Source organism: Schistocerca serialis, chromosome 9, assembly GCF_023864345.2.
Source record: "Schistocerca serialis cubense isolate TAMUIC-IGC-003099 chromosome 9, iqSchSeri2.2, whole genome shotgun sequence".
Taxonomy (NCBI): domain Eukaryota; kingdom Metazoa; phylum Arthropoda; class Insecta; order Orthoptera; family Acrididae; genus Schistocerca; species Schistocerca serialis.
In genome coordinates this window covers 433,396,876-433,421,565 of record NC_064646.1, presented here as the reverse complement: position 1 = coordinate 433,421,565, position 24,690 = coordinate 433,396,876, and the positions used below count along the sequence as shown (strand labels likewise).

The following is a 24,690-nucleotide window of genomic DNA, read 5'->3' as shown; positions in this document are numbered from 1 at the left end:
AACTGTGAAGATAATAGAAGATATTTACTTTCAGCTAAAACAAGAATGTCTTCGGGTATTGTCAGCTTGGTAGATCAGTGGAGAAGAATTAGTGAGCTATTTATAAACTGACATTGACAACCCTGATGATTTTCTCTAAATGCTCTCTTTAAACCAATCTTCTTTGTTAGACTTAAAGATGACCAGAAACGAAGATACTTTGTTTATATAATAATGAAACTTTGCTAATGAATCTAGCATTGATCATCCATAATATTTAAAAAAATACAGTCCACTAATTCAATGATTATGTATTAATACAAATTGTGTCAGACATAGCAAATACTATTCAACTCAATAAACACTAGCAACAGCAAATTATTTTTACAAAGTTTCAGTTTTATCCTTGGCATATCTAGCAGCTTATTTTACAAAGCTCTTAAAAGTATTACCTGTAATATGAAACCCTCTCTAATAACTGCAGATTATTAAGTTACTTCAATAAACATACAACACTGTGAAGAAGAAAATCAAGTATTAACTATCCAAATGTGGGCATGAAAAAAAATATAATTTGTATAATGGGCAACTGTAATATTGGAAACCTCTGTAGCACTATGAAGGTGTCAATAGCAATGCACAAGTAGGTCATTAAAAATACAATTTCCTGCACCTCATCAGCTTCATCCAAAGTCTCATCATCATTTGGCAAGCCACCACGATCCGTGTCTCCTTCCGTTATCTTGGCCATGCTGGGGGATCGAGATGTTCTTGACCTGCTGAAGAGCTGAAATCCCTTTATGAGAATGTTCGTAGCACTCTTATTTCTTCCACCATATTTGATCCTACGCTTGTCTTCAGGAAGAGACGCTTGTGAAATATCGTCAGGGTCCTTCCTCCCGAGCCTGCGCCACTCATCCATAACATGGTCACTCCTACGCAGAAACTCTGAGATCTTGTTAGACAGAGCAGATGACGCTGTCGAGGCATCGAGGTGAGCAGCAACGGGCTTAAATTGCTGGTGTACTGTTTGCTTTTTGCCACCAATTAGAAAACTCAATCCAGCCCCAAACACAACAGGGGACTTTTCTTTCCCCTGAAGTGAGCTCAAATCTACATTGGCACTAGTCTGTGGAAACACTCTCCGAGGCACACTTGAATCTCGGCTGTAGGACCTCCTCGAAAAGGAACTGACTGATGAAACAGACTGGAGGTAAGGAGATTCTGACCTTGAACTAGGAAGAGTAAAATCCGAAGCAACTGATGTTCCTCTTCCATCATGGGATGGGCTGAAAGGTGCACCACCAGGTGATATTCCTCTTGATGGACTGAATGGTGTCCTACTTGGAGACATCCTGTCCCTCGCATAATTTGGTAGGTCATTAGATAGAGAGCCTTTCCTGGTTGGACTGAAAATACCAGTAGAAGGTGATCGAACATCCCTGCTTGGACTAAAAGTTCTTTCTCGTTCTCTAATCGGAGAGAACAATTCTCTAGACCCAGAAGTGAGAGAACCTCGTTTCGGCAAAGGTGGCCTCCCAGGTGGCATTCCATTCTGAAGATATGTTGTTGAGTACCCAGTTGAAGCTTTTTCTGGTAGTCCTCCAGTAGTAACTGCTCTTCTTACAGGCTGGATAATTCTCTTGTGAGGAGACAGAAGTGAAGATGCAGGAGAGTATCTCTGGTTATCCACTATTCCAGGACCAAACCGTGAACTTCCAGGAAGCATAATTATTGTTAACGTGATTTATGCACACATTTTTAATTTCTGGTAGTTATGTTTAACTGTTTATATCACCAAACAGAGGTAAATTAATGTCGTCAGAGGGACTGGTTGCATTTAGTTGAAATGCACTGTCTATTGTTGTTAAAACACTACAGTTCTGAGAAACTGCCACTCGTTATTTGGGGCTACATGGTGCCCAGGCAGCAGCCCGGCACAGACTGAACACTCCCAGCCCAGGCTCCTATGCCTGTGGGCAAGTTGCCAAGCTCAGATGCACTCCGGCACACAAACATCCACCAGGCTAGCAGTTCCCTCTCTGTGAGTCAGAGCAGGAAAAACCAAGTGTGTTTTGGAGAGCAATTTTGAAAAGCGAATCTCCTCAAGATGCAGGAAAATGGAAACACAGCTTAATCAGCAAATCTTCCATTTTCTCTCAGAGCTGTCTCCTTACTGGTATAAAACAGGCAAATCAAATCTCCTGCAAAACTGAGTAAACTTATTTTATTTCAGAGAAAAGTTTTGAAACTCTAGAACATACTGTATTTGTTTGTTAAGGAATAAATTATTAGTTAGATTATGTGGGAAGAATCAGTTTTAGATAAACTGCAACACATAGGTGAAAAACAAATCAGAGAAAAAGTATGAGAGAGAGGGGGAGAGAGAGAGAGAGAGAGAGAGAGAGAGGAGAGAGAGAGAGAGAGAGAGAGAGAGAGAGAGAGATGGCAGTAAGTGCATAAAATGTGTGAAAAATTCAATACTCTAGCAGTAAAGTAAATGATCCACTCTTAGTCAGTTGCAGTTTCTATTAATTAACAAAATTTAACTGAGCACACTCATGTATTTCAAATGCACCTGTTCTTGCCTCAAAGAACACATGCTAAAAGCACGCATCAATATTTGTTATGTGACATCACAACTAACACCATCAACTACAGCTGTCTAATGTAGACACAACACAGGCATCTCACGGATTTAAAACTGTCAAATAAAGAGGTAAAATTAGTGGTGTCTAACCATTTGTATGGGAGTAACTCAAATCAGTGCAAATGTGTACAAAAGCACAATTTTTAAAATGTACAAACAGGTTAGCATGGCATTTATCTAACAAGTCTTTCCTGTAAACGAAACTATCAAGTGAGGGGATAACACAAAGAGAAACAGTTTCTCAAGTTGACACTGTCTTTATTTTCTATGTCTTTGCAACTATTTTATTATCCTGGTTGTTGTATGAAATGTCAAAGTCAGCAGATGATATACTCTGTGCATAAGCATTCAGTTTATAACAAAACCCTCCAAGACAACATAATGTATCACTGCTGTCTGATTGCTGCTGTATTTCAGGACACAGCTAGCATACGAGTGAGTATATTTAGCTTTCCCTCAAGGCAAGAGACAACTGTGGCAGATGCCCCTGGCATCATGCCAGAAACTCAGTCTTTCTTCGACAAGACCGGACATTGAAATGGCTACTAAATCAGTTCTAAGTGCTTGCTTACTTTTGCTGACTGGAAGTGACTGGAGTTCCATATACTACTGAGAAAATTACTTAAACAGAAGAAAAAAATTACTCTGAGTACTTGTGTCAGAGCTCATCATGTGCAGCAGGAAAGGTTTTGTGCAGAACTGCAATACACATAGACTGTATCAAACATTGCACTTTTTGAATAAGGAGAAAATACATTCAATAAACACTATGTAGATTAATAGTTTGAGTCTTTTGATGTTAACAGCCAAATATCATGCAGAATTGCCATTAAAATAAAGATTTTTTTTTCCACTCATTTGGAAACTGAATCTTTTTCTTCTTTTGCATACTTTGACAGATAGAAAACCATCACAACAATAATTTTCCAAAACACACACACACACACACACACACACACACACACACACACACAAACACACACACACACACACACACACACACACACACACACACACAGGTTTAAAACCATTATATGAAGTAAAAATTAATGTGAAAATACATGAGTTGACAAAGCTTTTTCTCCGCATATGTAGTTGCACATAATGCACAATACGCTAACTGTAATAACTATAATGACTGCATTTATACGCATTAGAAACAATGGCTGTATGAATTATCATTTCAAAGTGTCTACACAAATATTCACATGGTTACAGTTTACACTTACCTTTGCTTCCAGACGATCTGTATCGTGTTTCAAGTGAGTGCGTTCCTGCTCCAACTTCTCTACTTTTGCTCTGAGGGCTTCCAGTTCCTCCTAAAAAGAGTTGTCATTTTTAGTAAACGTTCCTGAATGTAAGATGAATGTGGATTAAAAAATATAGGTTTCAGTTTGAAGAATTTTTCAACTATTAAATATCATGTGTAAAAGCAGGAAGTGTTTGTTGGCCTTGGATTCTTAATGCCTGACAAAACAAAATGTGTACTCATTACTAAGTCTATGCAACAGAGGACAACCAATCACACTAAAATACCCATTCTTGTCCCATACCTTATAGTCTGAAATCAAGCATTGAGAACAATAAATGTTTTTATTAACTAAGCTACTGAAATTTTAAAAATGGAGAAACTAACTCTCAGAAAACTGAATCACCAAAAAATCCCCTCAGAGAGACGTACTTACCCAGAATAGAACTTGTTAGTCACTGTATTGTGAGAAAAAGAGAAAATGCAGTATCATCAGTTATGTGAGAAAGTATATAATGTTTGAAAGTATCATCTTCATTTTATGTAAATCAAGATGTGCTTTCTCTAGAGATCACTGTGGAGAGTGTAGAACCCAGTGCCAGTGCACAGGCAACTCTTCTTAAATGTCACAAAGGAGTCCACAGAGCTAAAAACTCTGTGCAGCAGACAAACCATCTTCAACAGTGTCACATGCCTCCACCCCATGAGGCACTGTGGAGAGATTTGGAATTTAATCCAGATCATTGGTGCATATTCTGGTGGTAAAGAACTACATGCTTTGACCTCTCCTTCCATTTCCAGCCAAATAATGCTTTCTTCCACTATCAGGATTGTAATATACTAACCTTTAGTCGATAACCACTGAATAAGTACCTGTTAGAGGCCTCAACTGGAGACTTCCAAGTGTAACAAAATTAACTCATCACATTGGAGGAAGTGCCGAGTCACAGAAAAGAACAATGAAAAAGACTGTTGAAATATTGCACTTTCTTGTTCAAAAGTTTAATATTTTAAATGGTTTTTTTTTTTCCATTGTGCCTGTTTGTCACTCAGTGTTGTCTGTATGTGATAAGTAGCAACCTATCCTTTCCGTATTATAGTTATTCAATCCAGGACTTTCCATTGTTTGAAACAGAATTAAAGTAATTTACTGATAAGAAGCCCGAAAGAGCTGATACTATATTATTTCCAGAACATAGTATCTGAATATTAAAAGGTTAAATTTTTTCAGCACTGTTTTGTATAACCACATATGTCATTTAATGGATACAGCCATGTGGTTTATATGTAAATCTTTCATCATTCTTTTACTTCTTACTTTTAACATATAACAGATGTTTCCCTAAAACCATATGAATATTTTACATGACACTTGGTATCTAGTCCATATCTAGCAGTTTTAAAGGCAATGAGATGTTGTGAAGAACTCTAAGTTTATTAGCTGCAGTAGAAGCAAAGCAAAATTTAAGGAAAATCAGCACTTATAATGATTAGCCATTAATTTCCTTTCTTCCTAAATATATTCTTTGTTTCTTTGTTACAGACATTCAGTTCCCCCAGTAGTTAATGCTTCCTTCCTGTCTTTAATGCTAGCATTCCTCCATATAAGATGTATTTGGTTACTTCAAATGCTAATGATATGGAAAAAGGGGGGGGGGGGGGGGGCGGGGTTCTGTCTTTTTCGGAGTGTGACAGAAGCACAGATCTGATATGACACAAATCTTCACATTTTGATGTGATGGCACACAAATGGATCACCCACATTATGTGTAGCAGTTCCAAACTTGCCAGCAAAAGTGTCAGCTATTTGAAGCACCTTGCCTCTCCTGCATGTCACCTAGCTAGCAAATTAAAAATAAAACAAAAAAATCTGTGAAACTGGCAATAAAGGATCTTATCTCAAGTCATCTACATTGACTCAGTCATTATCTCATAACTTCTTCACAATACAAAATCTCAATTGATATCTTTACTATGAATTCAGAATCTTGATTTACACACCTTATCATCCTACTTTAAAATACATTGTCCATATTAAATCACAAAAGGTGTCCTTTTGACGACAATTACAGCAATTTGCTTAGCACTTAATGTTTATGGATCACGTTCTCACTTGTTTCTCTACAGGAGCCTCTACCATGAACCCTACCATTCCATGATACACTCTCAAAACATGAATAAATGGTACCTAGTTATGATTATCTATGCTGTGTACACAAATGGTAGTTTAGTTCAAATAATCCTAAATATCCAAACACTAAACCAAATTAAACAATTTTTCAGTTGACCTTTAAAGTTGCTCTTGTGATACATGTTGAACTGTTTGGGTAAAAAAAATAGCCAGTTTGTAAATACTATCAAGCTTACAGGTAGAGCTCAGTAAGAAAATACAAAATCCAAAGGTACAATACAGTGAAACTTGCAGAGGATATTGCATTCCTCATATCTATACTAAAGAGCTAACTTCAAGAGTTTGGGAAGCTGACATATCACCACAAGTGAGGTTTAACGATGACGTTTTGTTCCTTCAAATAAATTAAAAAGGCCACTAATACCACAACAAAACTATTTGTCATCAGTGTGTTAAGAAAATCTAAGGGAATGTTACATGATCAGTTTTCTACAGAAGTAAGTCTACTTTCCACAAATTTCATTCAGATTTATTTATTTCCTTATTTATTTATTTATTTTGGGCGGGGAGGATAGGGTGTGGCAGTATTTGAGAGGAAGGTCTAAGAACAGTACAACAAACAACAACCTCCAACCACTCACATCTTACAATATAAAATACTGCATGCAATGGAAACAGCTATGGTGACAACTAACCGTCTTGGCTCTCAGTTCTTCTTCAGTGCGGTGTACATTGAGAAGGGGAGTGACTCGGACCAGAAGTCGCCACCATGGCCAATCACGGATCAACAGAAACTTGCGAACATTGCGCTGTATGCAGCGCACTGCCAGGTCCTGGATCTGCAATTTATGCACAACATTAGCTCAAAGCATTTAGCTATACCTATAATATAGCATTTTTTCCAAAGTTAACCATCCAGATTAATTATGAGGTTTCTTCCACGCAACACGAATCATCATTTACAGGGAAACTGACTAAGGAGGAGGACAAAATGGGTAATAGTGAAACCTACTGTGGGGTACTCCTAGATATCCTTTTAATGGACACTCTTGTTCATCACTTTTGGCAATTAAATCTTTTACTTATGGCCCTCCCTCTTTCGATTTGTCTCCTCAAGGGAAAGTGGGAGGGGGGGGGGGGGGTGCTGTAAATACCAGCAACCTATATTTTATAAATCTGGTTTATTTACGTTGTCAGCTGGCTTACTATTCCATTTGTGTGAACAATGTCATAATTATTAGATCATTCTGACTTACATTGTACTAATTATGAATGAATATACAACAAATCCAACAATCTGCTAAAGCATTTGCTCTATGCAACATTAGATTTTAATGTTAATCTTTCTTACAGAATGTGTTTGGACATTGATGATACAACAGGAAGAGAGCAGTTACTCTTTTCATAATGAAATGATAATTTTATAGCATCAGTATTTTAACACATTACACGTCTGAATAGAAAATAGAAAACAGGAATGAATAATTCAAAAAATGGATGTATGTTGTCACTGCAATGAATGCTGAAGTGATAAAGTGTGAAAACAGAATAAAAAACATACATTCCTTATATCAGTATTGCTAATTTTCATACTAATGGCTTAGTGGTCAATGTTTACGTTGTCATAAGGACAAACATATGCATATTCAGATATGGGAAGTAAATGTATTTCAAGGTACATCTAGATCTACATCCATACCCTGAAAATCACTGTGTAATGCATATTAGTGGGTATTCTCCAGTGTTCTAGTTAGTATGGGTTCTTCTCACTCCATTCACATATGAATCACAGGAACAATGATTGTTTAAATGCCTCTGCGTGTGCTGTAATTAATCTAATCTTATCCTCACAATCCCTGCAGAAGCAATATGTAGGACATTGTGGTGTATTCCTAGATTCATTGTTTAAAGGTGATTTTTGAAACTTCGTAAATGAACTTTCTTGGGATAGTTTACATCTATTTTGAAGCATCTGCCAGTTCCTAAGTCTAGAGTCATTTTTTTTCCAAACATAGAATATGTTTTTGTTATTTTTCAAGGACTATCAATTTCCATGTTATTGTTTCATTCCATATTTAACAGGGTTTACTGTGTTCAACTGAGGAAAAAATTTTAAATGATAGGATTTATTCATATGTACGAGCACCGTTAAAACAGGCAACATTTTAAAACTGTTGTGTTAAGGTACTCATGAAATTGTAGGACTGGCGGATCAAAGGCAATTACAGAAACAGCAAACCTTGAGCTTATGAAGCTTGCGCCGAGCTAAATATCCTCGGCACTGTGCTTGTAGCCTCACAACATGGTCAGTTAGCCGTTCGTCTCGCTGAGCCTCCAATTGTGCAAGAACACCAGAACGGAAGAATATCTGCAAGAAGAGAGTATATCAGTGAGATTAGCCACATTACACAGCTAGTTGGAATGAATCAAGTTTATATGTCAAATTGGTAAGCAGTTGAATCTTAAATAAAGGATGAGACAAGGTTTACACAGAAAGTATTACTTTAGTATTACAGGAAATATAATTTTAAAAAATTACATGGTTTAAAGAGTTTACTTGTCAAGATACACTATTTTCAACAAGCACAACCACTATGTAATTTTCTACTTGGAGCATCACACTTCACTATGATAACTTCATACAAGTTACTGAAATCTCAACTGTAGAAGACAATTAACCTTTTCTGTCATCTCTTAATTATTAAGTGGATTGATCAACTCAAAAATTGTTCATATTGTGTTTAATAAACAAAATTGTAGGAATAGCATACCCGTAGTGGAAACCACCGAGTGGTCATGCCTAGCGTGATACTGAGAGACAAGAAATGAAGTCACTTGAAATTCCACAACCCACAAATGATGATCAATGCAGTCATTAGGCATATTGCCAGCAGGACTGGTGCCATCTGAAGAATTTAGAGTGACAAGGGAAACAAAGCTAGGTCATGCAATTAGTACTTAGTGAAAACCATGAAAAAATTACCTCCAGCTCAGTCCTGTAGCGTGAATCTGAAATCTGGCGTCCTGTATATGCACGAACCACTCCAATGCCTCCACCAGGTGATAGTATGTTGCTATAGTCAGTCTTCTGGTTTTTTATTTTTTCCACTTTTCTTTGTTTTACATCCTCAATAACTTTACTACTTTTCTCCATATTTTTAAAAAGTGGATCCACTTCCTCTTTTGATAACTTTGGAAAACCAGTCCAATAGCCACCACTATGATATAGATGTATTAACCCATACAGTGATTTTTGAGAGTCACTAGACAAGCTTCGTAAATGCCGAAACACATTTCCAACATTTGCTTTATCATCAGTACTGTTGCTTTTTGAATCTCCTGTGTCTTCATTTGCATTGAGACTTGTTGAAATTGTCATTTTGTTACCAAGTTTTTCATTTTTGAGAACCAGCTGTTTGACATTTACATTTTTACAATCGTCCGTTACATTTTTTTGTGTCAAAACCACATCACTTTTCGGATGTATAGCTTGAGTTTTATCCGTTTTATTATTCAGAGATTCAGTTGAAAAGAAATCACGTTTCAATGTTGATTTTATTGGGACACCACCACCAGCTTTTGCCAGAGGTGAATTCGATCTGACATTTGTAGGCTTATGGTTTCTGTCTTGCATGTGACTTTTCTCTGGAGAGTGTTGACGGGAACCATCACTTCTGGATCTATTTGTTTCTGAGAACACAGTAGTCTTACATCTGTCAACAGATTTTGATCTCACAATTTTCTTGTCAGGCTGTGACAGCAAGCATACATTTCTAGGAGAGCTCTTACTGCTTAGAACTGTTTCAGAGGTTGTTCTTTTACTTGCCTCACTGGCAGATCTGTTATGATTTGGTTTTGAAGAATAAACTGCATGTTTATCTGCCAGTCTTTTCCCTGAATGAGACACTAAATCTTCACACTCCTTTTCCAATTCTTCATATTTCTGTAGCACACACTGAAGGTCACTTTTACCACACATCACTATGTCTTTTTGGTTATTATTCTTTGTTTGAACATCACCATTGCTAACAGCCACGGAATGGTCACTGAAGACTGGAGGGCTCGGTGAAGGAAGTCTTCTCGGTATTCTACTAGGTAAATGATTGCCGTACCGCATGTGACTAAAAGAAAGGTCATTTATGTTGACAGCACTAACAGCACGACTAAGTGATTTGTTCTGCATTGCAGATAATGACGGCCGTGGTGGCAATGGTGGTGCACTTTCTTCATGCCTTACATTTATATTCAGAGCTTCATTTGTTAGTGATGGCTGGCTATACGATCTTGCACGTAACTTGCCCCAGACTGAACTTTTCCCATTAAAACACATCTTTCGTGGGGGCACTGGAGGTTGCTGATGCTCTTGACTTGATGCTACATTATAATTGATGGGAATAACTGTTGGTGAAAATGTCACAGCACCAGGAGCACTACTGGAATCCCCAGGAGGTGCCAGTGCAGTCTTTTCAGTACCACTACTACTGGAGTTTGGCACATAGTTAACAGCAATCACTGTTGACAAATTGTCACAGGAATTGCTCATTCGTGGTGGAGAGATGAGCGGTGATTGCAAATCTGACTTACTAGTCCTCTCCTGAGTCTCTGAAGTTATTTTGATAACAGACTTCAGTTCTGGTTTTGTTGGAATGTGCCCATCATCTCTGCTTTTACTGGTAGTCTGCCAGCAACCTGAAACTGAAGGACCCTTTCTTGTACCACTTGATTGTTTACCTTGAGATTTCGGCAAAGAGCTGCTGTTATGGGAACTACTTCTTTCTCTCTTAAGCGGATATTTCAGAGTCTTGCTAACAAAAGTATCACCTGCATCATCCAATGTCCCATTTAGAGGCTCACATTTAACTAACACACCTACTTTGTTGTGAGTAATTTTATCCTCAGTGCCAGAGACCACTGAGCAAGGTTCCACCGTGTTTGTGCTGATAACAGTGTCAACAACCTTTGACATTAAGTTACCTGCTGGCAATGATAACGACTGTTGTACCTTCTTGGGTTCAGCAGCAACAATTCTGGGGATCCGTACGTTCTTATCTGTCCTAGCAGTGCCATTACTGGCACTCCTCGCAAGAGGGGTTTTTGCAGGAAGGCACCCATTAAGCCGGCCATTATTCAATTTGCTCTTTAACACTGTTCCCCCCTTTTGGCTGTGTGACAAATCCTCATGGGCTTTCTTCACAATATTAAGAGGTCGTGGTGCACAACCATTTTCTAATGTCCTCTTTGCAGATTGTTTAGGATGAAGCAAAGCAGCTGCTGGCATGGCAAATACTGGCCTGAGTAATATCAGGCAGTTGTCATTTGCAGCTGTTTACAATAATACAAGGTGCTGACAGTGGGGAACTGACAAGTGAGAAGTATGCTTATAGACAAAACAAACTTTAGTTGTTCATTCTATCATCACATCACCCAATGTTTCTAAGAAAGCTAAACTGCAATGAGGTATAGAAAACTTGATGGAAATAATACAGCATCTACTGTCCCTAAGCAAATTGTAAGAAAGTTTATTTTAATATTAATGTGAGGAAATATTTTCTCTCTCTTGCACAAGCCCTTTTCCAGCACTGACAGAATTCAATTTCAACTGTTGACTGTAAATTTCACTTTAAATGGGATGCCAAATGTCCTTTCCTTTTCCACTGAACAAGCGATACTTGTCTCTCATAATATGATGTCTTCTTCAAAAACACTGTGTTGTACACTAACAGCACCTGTCAAACAGAACTGCCACTACAAAAATCAATTTCCAGAAGATGCTCTGTACACCGTTACAACTCCACTGGCACAAAAACTGCAACTGAAGTGTCACTGCAGCAGCAACAGCCCACCACACAGATCTGGCTACTACATGTTGTCTTTTTGCCTCCCTCCCCTCCCACTGCAGCAGAGCGACTGGCCCGGCAGGACGCGGTCCACTGACTCCTGGCCGGCTGGCTGGACTGCCAGACAGAGAGAGACAACAACAACCTGCTGGCCTGCTGGAGGGAGGGGAGGGGCCACTGTCAGGGGAAGGGCAGCCAATGCCAGCAGCTGGAGAAAGCCTCTAGAGTGGCCTGGAAGCCACAGGATGTGTGTCAGCCAGGGGTCACCACCTGCAGGCCAATGTGCTACATCATGGTCAATAGGTGGAGCACACATACAATCTTACCTCCCACACTTCCTTTAACAACTAATTCTTGGGAGGGAGTGGGAGGTATGTTCACTGACAGACTGAATCATCTAACACTTAAGTTTGCTTTAAAGTAACAGAATATACACCATCTAAAGCCTATATCTGTTAGGGTAATGGACAGTCAGTATGTCTCAGATGGTGAGTTTTGGTGATTTAAGTGCCGCTTCAGCAGTCTACTACTATTACATTTTATTTCTTTAGTTTTCACTTAGTTTACATCAAATTAATAGTGTTTAGGAAGCTGCTAGAGTATTACATGTCAATTAAATGAGACCGTAACTCACTAAGGGTAAACACAATGTAATGTTCTGACGATGTACAACAACCCTCACTTCAGTAGCCTACAGATTGGCTTACATTTACTGTACATATTCATTTATAAAAAATAAAGAACTTTATCAAGATGCTGCCGTCGGTTTTTGTATGGACTTGACCAAGTTAACCAGAGATGAATTCTCAGCCAGAGTGTCAGAAATACAGACTTATCAGGCCTCATGTTGTGACATGCTCTATAAAATAGAACCTCCATCCCAATTTCACTGCAGGTAGAGAATCCAGCATAAGTATTAAATTAGGCAATACCCCCTAAAGTCAATGTGACAGGAACACAGAAGAAAGCTTAATAACTAATACGATGATATGTTAGTTCACATTACCACCAGTAATGATGCATTAAACAACAGAATGGTGACTCATGTGACCAAGGAGTTGAGAAGCAACTGGCTGCTGTCACTTTGCCAAAGAAATCATTTTCCTTTTGTTTTAACATAACCAAGACAGACCAGGGAAAACACTTTTTGTTGCTATTTAGTATTTCAATCACAGCAGCCTCATTAATACTAATAGAAACTTCTCTGAAGTTAATAATGGATACGATGACAATCAACTATACCTTTATCATTTGGGCTGTATTACCTATCAACAACAGTACTTCAAGTAACTGATAGCCTCATTGTACAACTTCTCTACTCCATTGGTTCAGAATTCAAAGATTGACATGAATGCCTGTATGGACATTAAAAGCACGGGTTTACTCCTTCGCCTTCTAATAATCAGAAAAATTCTACCACAGTGTTATTCTTAACATTTCCCCTTCCTTTTGCCTCATTTCTAGGTACATTTGTCATTATTGTGTGATTTTCTGGTTAGAAATTCAAGGTTTTCCCCTTTCATTTCACTACAGTAATCTTTTCTATCTATCGGGCAGTTTTGCCTGTCCACCTCATGAAAAAGCAAGACAGACTTTTGAGAGACATTCTTTAACAAGTGCACCCATTAGATATTGTTGCAGTGTAATAAATAGTTTTTGGATAAATTTTATGTCCTAGATGGCCAACCTTTCATTTTAATATGCCCACTTCAGAATGCAAATGAGGTGTCTTAAAACACCGTGCATGAATGACAATGTATAACATTTTAAACACTTGGGGAGAAGAGGGGGCAGCTACTTCACAGTTCAAGTAACTATCCCAGAATTCGTGTGCAGTGAGTTAGGAAAGCAACAAAAAAGAACGGTAGGGTACAGTATGTAAAAATTTGTTAAAGTCATCAGAGAAGAAATGACACATTAAACAGTAACTGGTGATATATGGAGCATATAACTGACCATCACTTTATTGGGGGATGCATTCCAATATTCACCTAAATGATTTAGCAAAAGAACACAGGAAACTCTTACCATTACGCATGTGGCTGAATGAGAATTTGACCCATGTTCCCCTAAAATATAAAACTAGTGCCCATAAGGAATTCTTCACACTGCGGTAGTTGTGTCGAATTGAAATCTGAATGAAAATCCACACTGGTACTGGGAAATACTCTAATGACTGATATATCCAAGAACAGCCCATTAACTGCCTTACAGTTTTCATCTGTGAAAACTGTGTAAAAGTCCTCTAGCACACATCAGTGAACTACCACTCCAAGAGGAAAGATGTTGTTCAGAATGACCCAACAATAGTTTAGGCTTCATTCTCAGAATCTATCGTTCAATCTGCAACAGAGTATACCGTGCATGAAACTCCTAACATTGCAATCAGTTTTAATTACTCAAGTACCGAAACCCATATATTTCACTTTTACAAAGAGGTCTTTCATCAACAGAGCTGTCTAGGTATGATGGTAAGAGTACTGCCCACCAAAGCTGGGGTCCTGATCTGGGTTTCAGTGTCTTCAACAAGGGCATAGCCAATGAAGGGCAGGTAATGGCAGCTGCAATCCCTTCTCCACTCTGTAAGGGGAGAGCAAAGTATGTCCTACCCAAACCAAATTCCCGCACTTACATGCCACACAGGCAGATGTATCAGTCCAGTGTCAGTTTGAGGAAAGCCAGAAAATGTAATTGGTACTGCCTATAGCAAGTGTACCCCAAGTTATTTGTTACAAAACGTCAAATCTATTTTACTGTTTGCAATTATCTTCTGGTAACTGAAAAATTCCGAATGGTTTTGAGTTTTAAAAGGTTGCAGTAGTGATGCATGTGACATTTTTCCTCATGTTACCTGCCAATGTAAACAAAAAAGTTCTAAAAATGCGATTACAGAAAGTATTTGGGTTTATTTCAGTGTAACGTGCCACACATCAAAATAGTGCAGGGTGATTTTACAAACTTTCAGGGATGATGGAGAAGGGTAAGGGGTCTCGGTCCGGAAATGATCGAGCCTAAAGTTGTAAGCAAAGATCATTTTGATAATTCTGATGATGGAATACATGTAGCAGTAGTGTTGTTGCTAAGACTGTAGGGCAGGCAGCTTTCAGAAGTGGTAGTACTGACCAAAACATTAAAAATGTCTAGTAAACATTGGCTCCTAAAATGTATACCTTAAGAGTTATGAGCACATGTTCACGTTCGCTACTGTGAAACCCATCACTTCTACTGAACAAGAGCCCACTGTATTTATGGTACACATTTTAGAGCCAATATTTACTCAGTTCTTTCTTGTTTTGATCCATACAACCTCCTTCAAAATACGGAAACCAATCAGCTTGTAGTAGATGAGGTATTTTTGCTTGTAGCTTTCAACTCTGTAACTTCCACATCAATGTTCCTCATCTCAAGTTGATACATTTATCCTTCTCCATCTTCCCTGAAAGTCCATGACAGATGCAGTCTGTAATCACAAATCTCACCAATCTATTCTTGCTAAGGTAAATGCACTGCAGACAGCACATACCTATCGTCAGGTAGGAGCTTTATTACATTTCGTGATTAATCAACACAGGTTGTCAATAGTTTTCAGTTTGATTTTGTGGGAAACTGTACAGTTTTTTTTCCGGTGTCCTGATTTCTGGGAAAGCAATATATATGCTTCCGCACATCAAAGGAGGCAGCAGTTCAAATCACCGTCCGGCTATTGACATTCAGTTTTCCATAAACTGTTGAAGGCAAATGCCAGGATACTTAAATTTTATTGACACAGATGTTTCCCCTTCCTATCCAGCCCCAATCTGAGGTCGTACGCCATTTCTAATATCTTGATCGTCGACAAGATCTTTGAACCTAAGGTATGAGGGGCAGTTAAATAGAAGCAACAAGAGAGATGGGAAAAAGTAAGTGAACTGTGTATTATTTCAAAAATAATCACTACAACTGTTAATACATTTACCCCACTACGAGACAAGACAGGTACTGCCTTCACGGAAAAATGTTTGTGGTTGCCTATGGAACCACCATTGTACCCCTATGTGCACCTCTTCAGGGCTATGATTTTCTTTCTTAAAGGGGGGGGGGGGAAGAGTGAGGGAGGGGGGGGAGGGAGGGGGGGGGGGAGAGAGAGAGAGAGAGAGAGAGAGAGAGAGAGAGAGAGAGAGAGAGAGAGGGACTGTGTGGAGAATGTGTAAGGGCTCCCCAGCAAAATGTCTGCAGTGTAGTTAAAACAATGTCAGCGACATGTTAGTGGGCATTAGCCTGCAACAGACTGTTGTCGAGCATCAACACTGCCAGGAGTTTTGATCCGACAGTGAGCTTCAGTTTTTCTGAAAGTGTCCGAGTATTGCTGTACTTGTGCCACAATGTTCCAGATAGTCAATAAACGGTGGGTTGACAGGTGGCCAGATGATATCCACTGATGTGAAACTTCCTGGCAGATTAAAACTGTGTGCCGGACCGAGACTAGAACTCGGGACCTAGGCAAAGGTCCCGAGTTCGAGTCTCGGTCCGGCACACAGTTTTAATCTGCCAGGAAGTTTCATATCAGTGCACACTCCGCTGGAGAGTGAAAATCTCATTCTGGATCCACTGACGTGTTGTCGAGTTGTTTCAACTGCACTGCAGACATTTCACTGAGAAGCCCTCACACATCCTCTATACAGTATCGAATCTCTTCCCGTGCGATTTATTTTAGGAACCCAGTAGAAAGGCATTCATGGCTGTCCATTTGCTTTGGACAGAGAAGTGCGCACCTAGCTAAAATTTTAGTTCCGTAGTGTAATGGTACTTGAATTACGTAACCTTTATGGCACCTCACCGGAACCTCTCGATACCAGTAATATTCTACTGTGTGTCTGTAAGTAGTTGACATATTTCTGAGACAACATTCAGATTTGATTTCATTAATGTACAAGTACTTTGATTCATAGATATGTATATATTGCAATGATATTATTCTCGTGTGTATTCTTTCTTTTGTCACTATAATCTTTGACGTACTTGTAACTCTAATTTTTGGGCGCGTAAGCGGTTTTTAATTGGTAGTTAGAGAGTTGGACCTTGAAAAAGTCAAGTCTTGGACGTCATGTTGGAAACACGCATATTGTAGCCAGTTTATAAAATGTGAACTTTAACAGTGAGGAAGATGTTTTCAAGTATGTTTTGTATTGTGAAGTGATGTTTTGTGTGTTACGTGCCATTGCAACAAAAAGCAATAAAAAAAGAAGTGTAACTTGAATTCGGAGTGCAGATTGCTTTTTTTACATCACCATTGTGCTAACTTTCAAAGGTTTAATCTTAAAGAATGGTTTGTGAAACACATCTATAAAACTTTTGAATATTGCAGAATAAAACCTAGCCCTCTTTGGATCCGAGCTTGGAATCACCACCACCTAGATTTTCGACGATTGAGCCATGATACAACGAGACCAGCGTGGGAAACACGAAAACATGAGTGCCTAGTTTATTCATTATTACATGAAATGACTATGCTCTAATGACACCTGCCACAAAATAACTTTGTTGTTGCCCGAAAGTGCAGTATTTAGCAGCGTGAGCAACACCACAATCATTTTTAAATTTTGACCTTTGTTGTGGTAGGGTTGTTAGAGTAGGCAACTGCGAACATTTGCGCACGGAGGCACTGACTGCGTGATCTGACTGTGAGATACATGTATGAACAGTTTTGGGGGTTACTTTTCAAATAATATTTTCTCTTTTCGCCGCTCAGAGAAGATGGAGGGATATCAGAAACTAGATGACACACAGGCGTTTGGAAGCTATATCCTACCGGAAAGAAGTCGGTTCACAGCCGCCGTGCCATTTCACCCGCAGCGGCGGCGGAAGCGGGGGGCAACTAATTCTGAAAGCAGTCAAGTAGTGGTGCGGACGTGCCGCGAGTACGGATCGAGGCGGAGACCATATGGGACGGCAGAAGCGCGGCCGGCCTGTTGGGAATGCACGGCAGGGGGCAGGTGGCGGCTAATTCGGCAGCGAGAGGGCAGCTTTGGGCGGTAGAAAGTAGCGGCGCGGATTCCTGCGGGCCTGAAGTAACGGTACGGCGGGCTGGAGCCGCGGGTTAAACTGAGCCAGCCGGGCAGCCAGTAGAGGCGGGGGTCGTTCCCCCGGCTGGCGACGCGCCAGGCCCCGCACTGGGGCAGAGCTCAGCGCAACACAACACACACAGCCGCCTGCCGGTTCCGGTCGCGCACGTCGGCCGCTTCCGCGGGCCGGCCTCGGCGCCACAGCTGCCCACATTCCGCGGAAAAACAGCCGCCTTCCCCACTGGCCTACCTATGCTGGGCGCACGCGATACACACCAAACGACCACTTTTATCTCCCAACTTCCACCTCTACGGGACAGTTCAAACTGAATACAGCGATTACAAACGACTGTAACTGTCTAATGTCGACAGGAAGCAGTGTGCGATTTGCAGGGGGGGGGGGGGGGGAGGGAGGGGGAGGATTTCCCCCCCTCTGCATCAGACCATCCCCTCCTCTGGTTTTAGTTTATGCATCCCAACCTGGGATGTTTATTTCCCACGCACTGGAGTAAAACTTTACATATAATTTAAATTTGTGGAGCCGAACACTGGAAGTTTTTAATACAGTCTTAATATTAGTACTATTAATATGTTTGCTTATTAATCTTGAAAAAGTGTTATGCAGTAGTTAAGCATTTCAAAACATTTAGAACTAAATGACAACATGACGCACGCCACATTTCCGTAGCATGCCACAATGTTGCAAGACGTCGCCCCAGCGTAGCCCCAGCGTAAACGAGGCTTTGGAGCCATGTCTGTATTGTATGGTGGATGTGATGTGTTGCGTACGAAACTAAAACCTGCAATCAGATCCAAACGTCGTGGAAAACAACTGTGAAGAGGTGTCACCCTGCAGCAAGATAACGCTCGCCCACATTCTGCCAAACGGTCAGCCGACGCAATAAAGGAGTTGAGATTCGAGGTGCTGGAACATCCACTATACAGTCCAGACCTGGCTCCAAGCGATTTTCGCATGTTTGGACCCTTAACGGAAGCACTACAGGGAAGTAGATTTTAAAGAGCACTTGCCCGCGAAAGGCAAAGGTCCCGAGTTCGAGTCTCGGTCGGGCACACAGTTTTAATCTGCCAGGAAGTTTCAGATTTGAAAGTGATGAAGACGTCATTTCTGCGGTGCAAAATTGGTTACAGATGCGACCGAAAAACGTATTTTCTGATGAAATAAAAAAAACTCGTAAAACGTCGGGAAAACTGCATTGAAGTTCAGGGAGGTTACGTAGAAAAATAACGCATGTTTCAGTTTTCTATCATCAGAATAAGTACAGCTATTCACAGATGTGCCTTTACTTTTTGAATTTCTCTCGTATACCTGTATGTAGATGATTTTGTAAATAAGCTTTTCCTATAATGTACTTTTAGAGATATAACAAGGGATGGCTTTTCTGATAGTGCATACACGTGAATAGTGAGTTTCGGCATTAACATCTATTTATAAATAACTGTTTAACCATGGGTAACGCCACGGTCCAAGCAAGTAACATATGTAATTATATTAACCCCCTAAGACATCCCTCCCTCCCCCCCCCCCCCCCCCCCCCCCCCCACTGGCAAAAGCACAAATCGCACACTGACAGGAAGGACTGAGGAGGTAAAGAGGGTTGAATTTTTACTATCACACGCGGGTCATTTAATAATTAGAGAGACAAATGATGTACGAATGAAACAATTTCTAGTAGTAGTTTTGTACAGACTTCAAGAAGAATAAAATAATTCCAATCCCAAAGAAAGCAGGCGTTGACAGATGTGAAAATTACCGAACTATCAGTTTAATAAGTCACGGCTGCAAAATACTAACGCGAATTCTTTATAGACGAATGGAAAAACTGGTAGAAGCCGACCTCGGGGAAGATCATTTTGGATTCCGCAGAAATATGGGAACACTTGAGGCAATACTGACCCTACGACTTATCTTAGAAGCTAGATTAAGAAAAGGCAAACCTACGTTTCTAGCATTTGTAGACTTGGAGAAAGCTTTTGACAATGTTGACTGGAATACTCCCTTTCAAATTCTGAAGGTGGTAGGGGTAAAATACAGGGAGCGAAAGGCTATTTACAATTTGTACAGAAACCTGATGGCAGTTATAAGAATCGAGGGGCATGAAAGGGAAGCAGTGGTTGGGAAGGGAGTGACACAGGGTTGTAGCCTCTCCCCGATGTTACTGAGCAAGCAATAAAGGAAACAAAAGAAAAATTCGTAGTAGGTATTAAAATCCATGGAGAAGAAATAAAAACTTTGAGGTTCGCCGATGAGATTGTAATTCTGTCAGAGACAGCAAAGGACTTCGAAGAGCAGTTGAACGGAATGGACAGTGTCTTGAAAGGAGGGTATAAGATGAACAACAAAAGCAAAACGAGAATAATGGAATGTACTCCAATTAAGTCGAGTGATGCTGAAGGAATTAGATTATGAAATGAGACACTTAAATTAGTAAATGAATTTTGCCATATGGGGAGCACAATACCTCATGATGGTCGAAGTAGAGAGGAAATGGCAAGGAAAGCGTTTCTGAAGAAGAGAAATTTGTTAACATCGAGTATAGACGTTTCTGAAAGTATTTGTATGGAGTGTAGCCATGTATGAAAGTGAAACGTGAACGATAAATAGTTTAGATCAGAAGAGAGTAGAAGCTTTCGAAATGTGGTGCTACAGAAGAATGCTAAAGATTAGATAGGTAGATCACATAACTAATGAGGAGGTATTGAATAGGATTGGGGAGAAGAGGAGTTTGTGGCACAACTTGACTTGAAGAAGGGATCGGTTGGTAGGACATGTTCTGAGGCATGAAGGGATCACCAGTTTAGTATTGGAGGGCAGCGTGGAGGGTAAAAATCGTAGAGGGAGACCAAGAGATGAATACACTAAGCAGATTCAGAAGGATGTAGGCTGCAGTACGTATTGGTAGATGAAGAAGCTGGCACAGGAGGACATGTACACTGAAGAGCCAAAGAAACTGGTATACCTGCCTAATATCGTGTAGCGCCCCGGCGAACAAGCAGAACTGCCGCAACACGACGTGGCATGGTCTTGGCTAATGTCTCAAGTAGTGCCGGAGAGAATTGACAACATGAATCCTGCAGGGCTCTCAGTAAATATGTAAAACTACGAGGGGTGGAGACCTCTCTGAAAAGCAAGTTGCAAGGCACCCCAGATATGCTCAATAATTTTCATGTTTGGGGAGTTTGGTGGCCAGCAGAAGGGTTTAAACTCAGAAGAATGTTCGTGGAGCCACTCTGTAGCAATTCCGGAAGAGTGTGGTGTCGCATTGTCCTCCTGGAAATGCACAATGGACATGAATGGATTCAGGTGATCAGGCAGGATGCTCACGTACGTGTCACCTGTCAGAGTTGTAACTAGGCGAATCAGGGGTCCTATATAACTACAACTGCATGCGCCCCACACCATTACAGGGCCTCCACCAGCTTGAATAGTACCCTGCTGACATGTATGCTCTATCGATTCATCAGGTTGTCTGCATACCCGTGCAAGCCCACCCGCTCGATACAATTTGAAACGAGACTCCTCCGGACAGACAACATGTTTCCAGTCATCAACAGTCTAATGCCGAGGCGAGGCGTAAAGCTGTCTGTCGTGCAGCAATCTGCAGAAGGGTTGCACTTCTGTCACGTTGAACGATTCTCTTTAGTCGTCGTTGGTCCCTTCCTTGCAGGATCTTTTTCCGGCCGCAGCGATATTGAATATTTGATGTTTTACCGGATTCCTGATATTCACGGTACACTCGTGAGTGATCTGGTCCTACGGGAAGGCCCCCACTTCATCGCTACCTCGGAGATGCTGTGGCCCATCGCTCGTGCGTTCAAACTCACTTAAATATCGATAACCTCCCATTGCAGCAGCAGTAACCTATCTAACATCTGCGCCAGAGCTTGTTGTCTGATACACGCGTTGCCGACCACAGCGTCTTATTCAGCCTGTTCACATATCTCTGCATTTGAATACGCACACATATATCAGTTTCTTTGGCGCATCAGTGTATAACGAGAACACTGCTGTTGCCTTTATTCTTCCTCCGTAGACACGCGAAGCTATTTTCTCTTTTCTGTCGAAGATTCAGTGTCCAGTAAAATCTGAACAATAGTGTCTCCCGCCAACTACGGGTGCCTGCAGAGAGATTCCGCCTGATTTCAAGCAAACCCCACGTAACGTAACTGTCATGTATTTCCATATTTATGACTGCAGGGGCAATGAGCACGCTCCTGTAGCGTTTTCCTGTGATGTTCATTTCTGCTCACATGAACCGCTGGCTATGAAGACAATATTTTGGCACAGACAGCGAGCTGTAGGTCAACGTAGAAAACTGTCGGAAAGCACAGGCGGCTGTCATTTATGACGAGGATAATGGGAAGTCGGTAAGACGCTACGACAGACTTCTAAGTCGGAGCAGTGACTATGTAGAAAATTAGCTGGAAGGAGTAGGTTAACCGCTACAAATAAAATATTTCTGATTTTCACTGTAGTTTCCATTTAGCGATCAATCGGACCTTACTTCACGAATAGCCCTCATAGGTCCAGTATTTGGTAGCCAAGTCGCATGTAGGTGTTCAGAAACGCGCAGCTAGCATTGTAAACAGCCTGTTTAATATACAGGAGAAATCACACAGACGCTCACGGTACTTAAAAAAGGAATCGACAGAACCAGGGCAAAGGAGTTCTCTCGAAAAACTCGTGCATAAATTTTAGAGAATCAGTGTAGATTGCAGCACAGTTCTACTGTTGACAGATTGAAGTACAGTCGACATCATGGTCATGAGGGATTTAGCATTAGCTCAGCTGGATATGGATAGGAAGAAGAACCGTCGCTGAACGTTCAAACATGTACCGAAATTGGTTTACTAAAAACAAACAAAATAGTTTTCACCCGAACAAAGCAAACAAAACAGAACACTCTCCGTCGTCCGCTCGCTTTCCCCCACAATCCGGGAACGGAAACTATGATCTCTGTTGCACTTTGACCTCGGGCAGTCTGTCAGTGATAAGGCGACCAGAAAGCGGAGCAGCACACATACCGTTCACAAAATGCCAACAAGGCTCGCTCCCTACCGTTTTTAAGAAAAACTTGCTTCGTCATCAACGTAGAGGAAGAGAAAGAGAGTGGGGAGAGACAGAAGGGGGGGGAGGGAGAGGGGGAGGGGGAGAGAGAGAGAGAGAGAGAGAGAGAGAGAGAGAGAGAGAGAGAGAGAGAGAGAGAGAGAGAGAGAGAGAGAGAGGGGGGGGGGGGGGGGGAGAGAGAGAGAGAGGGAGGGCTGGTGGGAGGAAGTGATATATGAAATATGATTCGGAATTACAAAACAACACTGGCTCAAAATGTACACGAAAACTCTCTCGGTTGCCAATTCTTACTTTCAGTACTGCATTATATATGCCTCATTATATGAAAAAAAAGAAAGAAAAAAAAAGAGCCGGTCTGTTTCAAGCTCATTGCCAAGAATAATGTTACAGTGTATTGTGTTTCTGCGCCGCTAACAACAGTTTGTCACGAAGTGTATGAAACGCTAAGCCACGACATGAGTGTAACGAAGATTAATATGGACGCTATCATAGAAGCAGCACAAATGCCCGCTCGTAGTTCCGTAGATTAAGTCGATGAAAGAAATAAGAAGTACCAGTACATCATCAACCAGCATCATCTAAAATACATGATAGCATGTGAAAAGTATTGAAAATATGTTTCCACTTGTCACGGAGGATTCTGTAACATGACAAATGCTTTCTTTCGTAGCTACTTTTTAACACCTGGATAAAGACATCAACCTTTGAAACTTCCTGGTAGATTAAAACTGTGTGCACGGAGCGAGACTCGAACTCGGGACCTTTGCCTTTCGAGGGCTTGGGTAGCTCAGTTGGTACAGCACTTGCCCGCGAAAGGCAAAGGTTCCGAGTTCGAGTCTCGGTCCGGCACACAGTTTTAATTTGCCAGGAAGTTTCATATCAGCGCACACTCCGCTGCAGAGTGAAAATCTCATTCTGGAGACAACAACCTCTGCTTTTCAGATGGAGTAGTACTCCAATTCTATGCCAACGAGGCAATTTCAATGAGAAATATTCAGTGTACCTGACTCCAAAAAACGGAGTAAAATGGATTTCGCACAGGGATCATCCTATTCTTGTGGTTGAACGACGTTCCATCTGGACCTGCTTTGTTGATATGATATTAGTCGATTAGCTATTTTCTGCCCTTCGCGGCATTTGCATGAAGTCCTTTACCTATATTTGCCTACGAGAGTCAAGTTTATTATTATGCGACAATTTATTTTCACTGTCTTCTCGACAAAATAATTCCTTGCCGGAGAGTCCGCTGACAGCATTTCGTTCATATGTTTCCAGGATGCTGTATTTATAATTTCGGCGGCGGATGTTTCCGTCTAGATGGAGAGATTACGAACATATCTGAAATATCAGAAGACACCTGCAGCTGATCATGATCTACAGGTGCGCCAAATAGGTGCATTCTCTTGCATATTTATAACAAAGACCTATACGATGAGTTAACCAGACTGGGTCGGTAATTGAGATTTCAACTGACTAGGAACGTTACCCTTGTTACTGTATCCAAACGGAATGTGAAATCAAGATTCCGCACGGGCTTAGTGACTGTGTAAGCGAGAAGCTGCCAACCGTGTAGAATCCCGTGACGGGATGGTGCGAGGCGAGGGCAGCAGGAGAAAGCCAATCAGCGGGCAGCAATTTAGCTGTCAGGCTGATCCGCGCCCGTTCCTTCATTTCCTCGCCCCACATAGCCGCTGTCTAGAGCTCGCTTTCCTCTGCG

General features: G+C 40.8%; 1 protein-coding gene across 1 annotated transcript in view; it reads right to left on the bottom strand.

The window, feature by feature from the left end:
- The window catches only part of LOC126419684 (unconventional myosin-XVIIIa), a 1,310,501-nt gene that overhangs the window by 46,397 nt on the left and 1,239,414 nt on the right, over nt 1-24,690 (bottom strand). The window contains exons 17-19 of the mRNA XM_050086870.1: nt 8,249-8,377; nt 6,705-6,848; nt 3,859-3,948 (exon numbers count right to left, since the gene is read on the bottom strand). Coding sequence (XP_049942827.1) covers nt 3,859-3,948; nt 6,705-6,848; nt 8,249-8,377 — 363 coding nt within the window. The remainder of the gene's footprint in view (nt 1-3,858; nt 3,949-6,704; nt 6,849-8,248; nt 8,378-24,690) is intronic.